Below are 8,583 nucleotides of genomic sequence, written 5' to 3'. Positions count from 1 at the left end.
GATTTTTCACACTTGCTGTCTGGTCACCCTACAACAGCTGTTTGTAGATGGACAGTGCTAGCGTGCAGCCACCTCTGGGGGGAGGCAGAAGTCTGGCTGTGTGTTATAAACCTACAACCCTCTACAGCAGTTGATTGGGGGCAGAAAGCGAAGGATCCAGGAGCTCCAGGTGTGAAATCAGTCTGCGGAGCATCGCTCCAGACAACTTACGTCTCCGTACTGCTCCGAGCGCGACGGGGGACACAGGCCAGGCTTCCCAGCACTGTCGCAAACGCATCCAGCACCGGGCCTGGGTCCCGCTGGGGGGGACCTGGGGGGCAGGGCTGGGGGCCCTGGATCTCTAGGGAGGAGGGGCTGCATGCCCCAGTGGGCTGGCTCTGGGGGGCAGGGCTGGGAGCTGCTGGGTCTCTGGGGGGAGGGGCTGCATGCCCCAGTGGGGTGGCTCTGGGGGACATGGCTGGGGGCCCTGGATCTCTAGGGAGGAGGGGCTGCATGCCCCAGTGGGGTGGCTCTGGGGGACATGGCTGGGGGCCCTGGATCTCTAGGGAGGAGGGGCTGCATGCCCCAGTGGGGTGGCTCTGGGGGACATGGCTGGGAGCTGTTGGGTCTCTGGGGGGAGGGGCTGGAAGCCCCAGTGGGGGCCCCGGGGGGGGGGGGGGGGGGACTAGGCAGGGCCGGCTCCAGGCACCAGCCCAGCAAGCAGGGGCGTGGGGAGGCCAACGAAGAGGGGGCGGCACGGCTGGCCCTTCGGCGGCAATTGGGCGGCGGGGCCGTCACTCCCTCTGCCGCCCAATTGCCGCAGGAAGCGGCAGAGGGTTGGTTTTTTAGCTTGGGGCGGCAAAAATGCTAGAGCCGGCCCTGGGGCACGGGCCCAAGAGGGGGGCTCTGGGGGACAGGGCTGGGGGCCCTGGTGGGGGGCCCCTGGGTCTCTGGGGGGGCGGGGGACCCCAGTGGGGGGAGGGCCCGGGGGGCGGGGCTGGGGGCCCTGTGGGGGGCCCCTGGATGTCACTGGGGGGGAAGGACTGGGGGGGCTGTTTTGGCGGGAACGGCGGTTGGAACGGGCGCGGGGGCGGTTGGTGATGCGCGCGCACGTCGTTGCGGTCGCGTGCCCCGCCGCTAGGTGGCGGGGTGAAGGCTGCTTCGCACCTCAGAAGTTGGCGCATGCGCCTTAAAAAAAGTGAGGGAACGGGAAGCCCTCCTCTGGGGCATGCGCAGAAGAGGAGCGCGCGGGAAGTGGCGCAGGCGCAATAGCAAAGCAAGATGGCGGCACGTGCCGCCCCACTCGTCAAACGCAGGCGCAGTCGAACGGGGCGGTACAGTATGCGCTGTGGCGAACCAGTGAGGGCGGGTCCGCGGCGCAGGCGCACTGGCGACTAACGGAAACGGGGGGTGGGACGGCTGCGCACGCCCTTGGCGCGGAAGAGAGGAGCTGGCGCCTGCGCAGTGCGCTCGGGCGGCGCGGCCCCGCTGACAGCAGGCGGGAGGGGCGGGGGCTGATGGCGGCCGGGTCCGGAGGCAGGAAGCCCGGCGCCCCGCGAGACGCGGAGTCCGAGGTCTGGTCCCGCCGCGTCAGGGACCTGGTGGGCTCCGGGCCCGGCAATCGCCTCTGCTTCGAGTGCGGCCAGCGCGGCGTCACCTACGTGGACATCACGCTGGGCAGCTTCGTGTGCACGGGCTGCTCGGGCGCGCTGTGAGTGGGGGCGGGGCTACGGGCAGGGGGCGGGGCTTCGAGCGCGCGGGCTGCACGGGCGCGCTGTGAGTGGGGGCGGGGCTACGGGCGCGCGGGCTGCACGGGCGCGCTGTGAGTGGGGGCGGGGCTACGGGCAGGGGGCGGGGCTTCGAGCGCGCGGGCTGCACGGGCGCGCTGTGAGTGGGGGCGGGGCTACGGGCAGGGGGCGGGGCTTCGGGCACGCGGGCTGCACGGGCGCGCTGTGAGTGGGGGCGGGGCTTCGCGCGCGGGCTGCTCGGGGCCGCTGTGAGTGGGGGGCGGGGCTTCGTCTGCTCGGGCAGTTTGTGGGCGCTGGGAGGGGGCGGGGCTTTGTGTCCCACCCTCAGCTCAGCGCCAATCTGATCCCACCCCCTGTCCCACCTCACACGGGGGCAGGGGGGCTCCTGCTGGGGGGGGCGATCCTCCTGCCTTCTCCATGGGGGGTCTCACGCTGCAGCTCACCGAGGGGGGCAGGACCGGGCACGGGGCGCCTTGGGACTTCCCAGGCCTCGGCCTGATTCTCCTTGAGTGCGTGGCCTGGCAACCAGGACGCCTGGGTTCTGTCCCCGGCTCAGGGAGGGGGCGTCTGGCCAGGTCCTCCCAGTCCCAGAGCCCTGCTGGCCCCTCGGGCCGGCGGGAAAGGCAGAGCCGTAATCCTTGTCTCTGTTACAGCCGGGGCCTGAACCCCCCGCACCGCGTCAAATCCATTTCCATGACCACCTTCACCGAGGCCGAGGTGCTGTTCCTGCAGGCCCACGGCAATGAGGTGAGAGGCCAGGGACGGGCCTTGATTTTCTGTGTTACGCCAGTGCCGAGCTGAGAGCCCACTGCACATAGAACCCAGGAGTCCTGGCTCCCAGGCCCCCTTCTGTCAGCCCCCACGCCCCTCCCAGAGCCGGGGAGAGAACCCAGGAGTCCTGGCTCCCAGGCCCCCTTCTGTAAGCCACCAGCCCCCACGTCCCTCCCAGAGCCGGGGAGAGAACCCAGGAGTCCTGGCTCCCAGGCCCCCTTCTGTAAGCCACCAGCCCCCACTCCCCTCCCAGAGCTGGGGAGAGAACCCAGGAGTCCTGGCTCCCAGACCCCCCTGCTCTAACCCACCAGCCCCCACTCCCCTCCCAGAGCCGGGGAGAGAACCCAGGAGTCCTGGCTCTGCCTCCTTTGTCTAACAAAGCCTTGCTGGCTCTAGGCCTGCCGGAAGGTTTGGCTGGGCTCCTTTGATCCCCGCACGTCGCTGCTCCCAGACTCCAGGGACCCGCAGAAAGTGAAGGAGTTCTTGCAGGAGAAATATGAGAAGAAGCGATGGTAAAAGCGGAGTGGCGGTCGGGAGGGGAGGGATGCTGTCCCTGGTTCCCCGCAAACTGGGCCTCACCCTTCTTCAGCCCCTCCCGTGGGTGCAGTGGAGGGACACAGTTCCTGCTCCTTGGCGTACTTGACGTACCCGAGAGCCGGGACGAGAACCCAGGAGTCCTGGCTGCTCCAATCCTGATGTCATCCTATTTTTGTAGGCCCCCAAGGTTCTCTGACCGTGGTAGCGGGTGTGGCTGTCTCTGTGGCTGGTGCTGGCAATATGTCTTTCTGGCTCCCCCTGCAGGTACGTCTCGTCGGATCAAGCCAGGGGAGCCACCTCCCTGGCCAGCCAGAGCTCCACCCCAGAGGTGAAGCCCCAGCAGACCCTTCTAGGGGACTCAGGAGCGCTCCTCACAGCTGCCGGATCCAGCCGGGTAAGCCAGGACTCCTGGGTTTTCTCCCCAACTCTGGGAGGGGAGTGGGAGCTGGTGGGTTAGAACGGGGGGGCTGGGAGCCAGGACTCCTGGGTTCTCTCCCCAGCTCTGGGAGGGGAGTGGGGGCTGGTGGGTTAGAACGGGGGGGCTGGGAGCCAGGACTCCTGGGTTCTCTCCCCGGCTCTGGGAGGGGAGTGGGAGCTGGTGGTTAAAGCGGGGGAACTGAGAGCCAGGACTCCTGGGTTTTCTCCCCAGCTCTGGTCTGGTGGTTAGAGCGGGCGGGGTGGAGGTGGGAGCCAGGACGCCGTGGCCCCAGGCCTGTTACCAGTTGTCTCTCTCAGAGCTTGGGCCAGCCCCGCCTGCCGCACCAGCGCACCTCCCAGCCGGCCAAGAAAGCCAGCACGGACCTCCTGGCGGATATAGGCGGGGACCCTTTCGCCGCCCCCCAGCCGGCCCCCGCCTTCGCCATGTTCCCTGCCTTCCCGGGTAAGTATGGGGGGCAGCGGAGCCACAGAACCAGCTGTTCGCTGCCTGCGCCAGCCATACAGCGCTAATGTGAGCAGCTAGAGCAGCGCCTCCGTGTGGTGATACTGGGCAGTGCAAGCTGGGAGGCACCATAGAGCTCTCGGCTCGAGAGACACCCCCCATGCGGTGATGCTCAATAGTACAGTCTGGGAGTTGGGCAATTAGAGTGCTGAGCTAGCGAGGCCCCCATGTGGTGATACTGGGTAGTGCAGGCTGGGAGCTGGCTGACCATAGAGCGCTGAGCTAGCGAGGCCCCCATGTGGTGATACTGGGTAGTGCAGGCTGGGAGCTGGCTGACCATAGAGCGCTGAGCTAGCGAGGCCCCCATGTGGTGATACTGGGTAGTGCAGGCTGGGAGCTGGCTGACCGTAGAGCGCTGAGCTAGCGAGGCCCCCATGTGGTGATACTGGGTAGTGCAGGCTGGGAGCTGGCTGACCATAGAGCGCTGAGCTAGCGAGGCCCCCATGTGGTGATACTGGGTAGTGCAGGCTGGGAGCTGGCTGACCGTAGAGCGCTGAGCTAGCAAGGCCCCCATGTGGTGATACTGGGTAGTGCAGGCTGGGAGCTGGCTGACCAAAGAGCGCTGAGCTAGCGAGGCCCCCATGTGGTGATACTGGGTAGTGCAGGCTGGGAGTTGGCTGACCTCTTGTGTCCTTCCCAGGCCAGACTCCAGCCCATGCTGCCTTTGCCAATTTTGATGCCTTTGGGTGCAGCCCAGTAGCGTCGGCATTCGGCGGGGCGTCGGTGCCATTCCACACCCAGCCGACAGCCGCAGGTAACGATCCCCCTGCCCCTCCCGCTGCCCGGGCCTTCCTTGATGTGAACGCTGCATCAGAGAGCAGCGACACGCAGTCTAGTGGTTAGAGCAGGGGTGCGGCCAGGACTCCTGGGTTCTCTCCCCGGCTCTGGGAGGGGAGTGGGGGCTGGTGGGTTAGAGTGGGGGGGGCTGGGAGCCAGGACTCCTGGGTTCTCTCCCCGGCTCATGAGAATGGGCCAACCATTAGTCTATCTCAGCTGGGAATGTGCGGGTGAATGGTTGCCCCATGTGGGGATCTTCCCCTGCTGTCCCTCTTTGGGTGGGTATTTCTGGGGGACTGTCCCCATTCCCTGCTCCCAAGTCCTGGGGTCCCCCTAGCTGGGAGGAGGGTGGGGCTCCCCTGGGATCTCTCTTGCTTTAATCCTTTGCTTTCTGCTTCATGTTTCCAGCCAGTCGGACAGTCCCAGGCGGTTACAGCTTTGGTGAGATAATGGTCGTGGTTTGCTTCTCCCTTGGGATATGGGACTTAGGAGCCAGGACTCCTGGGTTCTCTGCCCAGCTCTGGGAGGGCAGTGGGGGCTGGTGGGTTAGAGCGGGGGAGCTCGGAGCCAGGACTCCTGGGTTCTCTCCCCGGCTCTGGGAGGGGAGTGGGGGCTGGTGGGTTCGAGCAGGGGGGGCTGGGAGCCAGGACTCATGGGTTCTCTGCCCAGCTCTGGGAGGGCAGTGGGGGCTGGTGGGTTAGAGCGGTGGGGCCGGGAGCCTGGACTCCTGGGTTCTCTCCCCAGCATGTGGAGTTGGCTGCAGGCTCAGGACAGGGAAAATCAATTTGAGTTTAGTTGGGAGTGAATATAGAAATAATGTTCCCCTGAGGAGTGCAGCGGTGCCTGGCATGGGCACCGGGGGAGCCGGCGCTGCTCCCTGGCCTCTCCCAGGTGATGGGTGAAGTGGGGCCGGGTCAGCCTGGGGGCAACCTGCACCCACTGCCCCGACTCCCAGAGGGAGGGTGTGCGCCTTGGCGGGGGTGACTGCACTGTTCCCTTCTGTGCCAGCAGGGGGTGCTCAGGTGAGCGGCTTCGGCGCCTCCCCCTCCAGCCACCCTAGCAGTGGGATCCCGGACATGGGCGGAGCACCCAGCAGGTATTAACTCCCTCTCCAGACACACACACACACCCCCAGTGGCCCCTGGGCAGGGGGACCCCAGGAGACTGGCCGGCCCCTGGCTCAGGACCGTGGGGAAACCAGGTGCATTGTGGGTGGCCCACTCTGATTGGCTAACACCGTGTCTCTCCTCCGCAGCCTCTTCGGGAGCCTGAGCCAGCCGGCGGCCCTGCCCCCGCCCGGCCCCGTGCCCGCCTATGGGGGTAGGTGGCTTTTGCTTTGGCCCGGGGGGGCTCTAACGCCCGTCGGCAGCCAGTAGCAATGAGCCACCTCTCCCGTGCCACCCTCTCTTCCAGCCTACGCCAACCCCTTCGCCCCGCCTGCCGCCCCGCCCGCCCGGCCCAACACCAACCCCTTCCAGCCCAACGGCACTGTTCCAGGTGAGCCCCCGCCCTGGACGCCTGGGTTCTCTCCCCGGCGCTGGGACGGGAGTGGGGTTGGTGGTTAGAGCAGGGGGGGCTGGGAGCCAGGACGCCTGGGTTCTCTCCCTGGCTCTGGGACGGGAGTGGGGGCTGGTGGGTTAGAGTGGGGGGGCTGGGTTCTCTCCCCAGCTCTGGGAGGGGATCAGGGGCTGGTGGGTCAGAGCAGGGGGGGCTGGGAGCCAGGACTCCTGGGTTCTCTGCCAGCTCGTCTCTCCCCCTGCAGGTTCCAGTTTTGATGGGTTTGCTGCAGCCCAGTTGGGGCAGCCGGTCGGGATCTCCACCAATCCCTTCATGGTGAGGACCATCCCATTCCCAGCCGGTCAGGTTGCAGTGGGGCCCTCCCGGCGTTTGGCGTCTTCCCCTGCTTTCCAGGGGGTTCTGGCTACAGCCCCACAGCGAAGCTGGAGCGCCAGGTCCCAGCATCGTTTCCCTAGGGCAGAGCCGCTCTGCTGACTCACCCAATCACCCAGATCAGATCTGTCCCATCATCCACACAGTGTGACGCCCTCCTTGCTGGTTTCTGCATTCCCCGGCCCCTGCGTCGACTGCATTCACCCATGGGCGGTGCCCCACTCCCTCTCTGTGGGGCCCGGCTGACAAGCAGTCTTGGACCTGGGGTCTGGGCTGGTTGTGGGGTACGAGTCAGGGATCCGACGGGCGTTGGTGTCTGTCTGTGTGAGCAGTTACAGCCATCCGTCTGTCTGTTGCCCCCTGTGCCCAGTCTCCCTAACCCCCCTTTGTCCCCCCAGACGGCAGCTCCGTCCCCACCCTTCGTCATCAAGCATCCAGCCACCAACCCCTTCTTATAGCGAGGTGCCCGGACGGCTGCTCTGGGCTGGAAGTGCCCATCCCCACGCACCCCCCGCGCCGGCTTCTGGCTGTGCAGCCCTGACGCCGTGGGGATGGGCTGGAACACGTGCTTTAACTACTGCAATGGCTTCTAAGGGAACCGGCCCCGAGGAGAGCAGTTCTGGGCCCAGCACCGAGGCATTCTGGGACTTCTAGTCTCGGTGGGGATTTTTCAGAAGGGCATGCTGGGAAAGTGGAGGGGGCGGGAATGTGGGTCGGGGGTTAGCTGGCTCTTAAGCGGGGTTTGGGATTCTGTTGGGCCTTGTGGTCCAGAGGGGAACCCCAGGGGAGCTGGAGGCGGGGCAGCAATGCATGCTGGGAAAGGGAGCCCTCTCTGCTTTCTCCTCCCAAGCAAGAGGAGCTGGGAGCCCTGGGGGGCTGGGAGCCCTGGGAGGCTGGGCTGTCCCCTTCTGAGCCGCTCTGACCCCACCCCGGTCTAGGCTCTGCCTGAGTGAGATTCTCCCCACCCAGACCCACTAACAGTGCAGCCCCGGCCCCTCCTCGTGGGGTGGAACCCAGGAGTCCTGGCTCCTCACTACCCCTCCCCCCTGCTGTCACCCCATCCTTGGCCAGTTGCTTCGTCGCAGCCTCCTGCATTCCAGCCCCCCTACTCCCCAGACAGGGATGGGGGAACCTGGCCCGGCCTTCAGCCCCCCTGGCTCTGCCTCACGGGCTGCTGGCCCTCGAATTACTGCCCCCCTCCCCTATTGGGGGGCTGGCCGTAGCCACTGGGCGCCCCAGATTCCAGCCTCACAACAGCATCCCCAGCATGGACTGCCCCCCTGACAGCGTGCACTCAGCGGGGAGGGGGACCCCGATCTACACCAGGCCTGCACCGAGGGCAGCCCCCCTCTGCTGCAAGCGCTGGGGAGAGAACCCAGGTGTCCTGGCTCCCAGCCGCCCCTGCTCTGACCCACCAGCCCCCACTCCCCTCCCAGAGCCGGGGACAGAACCCAGGTGTCCTGGCTCCCAGCCCCCCCTGCTCTAACCCATCAGCCCCCACTCCCCTCCCAGAGCTGGGGAGAGAACCCAGGAGTCCTGGCTCCCAGCCCCCCCTGCTGTTACCCACCAGCCCCCAGTCCCCTCCCAGAGCCGGGGAGAGATCCCAGGAGTCCTGGCTCCCAGCCCCCCCTGCTCTAACCCATCAGCCCCCACTCCCCTCCCAGAGCTGGGGAGAGAACCCAGGAGTCCTGGCTCCCAGCCCCCCTGCTCTAACCACCAGCCCCCACTCCCCTCCCAGAGCCGGGGAGAGAACCCAGGCGTCCTGGCTCCCTCCTGCCCCACCATTTGCTAATTTCTTTGTCAGTTTCCTCTCCTCTTGGGATCTTTTTCCTGCCCCTCCATCCCCAGGACGCCCCCAAATGCTGCTGCCAATGGGCATTCCCCCCCCCCGTGGGAGATCACCCCCCACTGCTGCTTTGGACCAATATCCCCTCGCTCAGC

General features: G+C 66.7%; 1 protein-coding gene across 2 annotated transcripts; it reads left to right on the top strand.

Annotated features, from left to right (window-relative positions):
• Positions 1-1,408: 1,408 nt before the first annotated feature.
• Positions 1,409-7,219, top strand: AGFG2 (ArfGAP with FG repeats 2). 2 transcript variants are annotated; one of them, XM_054005775.1, is made up of 12 exons: positions 1,409-1,690; positions 2,381-2,474; positions 2,895-3,010; positions 3,300-3,429; positions 3,771-3,915; positions 4,616-4,729; positions 5,161-5,193; positions 5,761-5,848; positions 6,008-6,072; positions 6,166-6,249; positions 6,515-6,585; positions 7,041-7,219. In XM_054005775.1, exons 1-12 carry the CDS (start codon positions 1,497-1,499, stop codon positions 7,098-7,100), a joined length of 1,194 nt encoding a protein of 397 aa, XP_053861750.1. In that variant the 5' UTR covers positions 1,409-1,496; the 3' UTR covers positions 7,101-7,219. The 2 variants fall into 2 exon arrangements, with proteins under 2 accessions (XP_053861750.1, XP_053861751.1); XM_054005776.1 differs by having other exon boundaries at positions 1,411-1,690; positions 5,764-5,848.
• Positions 7,220-8,583: the final 1,364 nt, after the last annotated feature.

The sequence above is a fragment of the Malaclemys terrapin genome, chromosome 15 (assembly GCF_027887155.1).
Source record: "Malaclemys terrapin pileata isolate rMalTer1 chromosome 15, rMalTer1.hap1, whole genome shotgun sequence".
In the NCBI taxonomy this organism is placed as follows: domain Eukaryota; kingdom Metazoa; phylum Chordata; order Testudines; family Emydidae; genus Malaclemys; species Malaclemys terrapin.
Note: the sequence above shows the minus strand (reverse complement) of the source record. Positions and strands in the feature narration are given on the sequence as shown.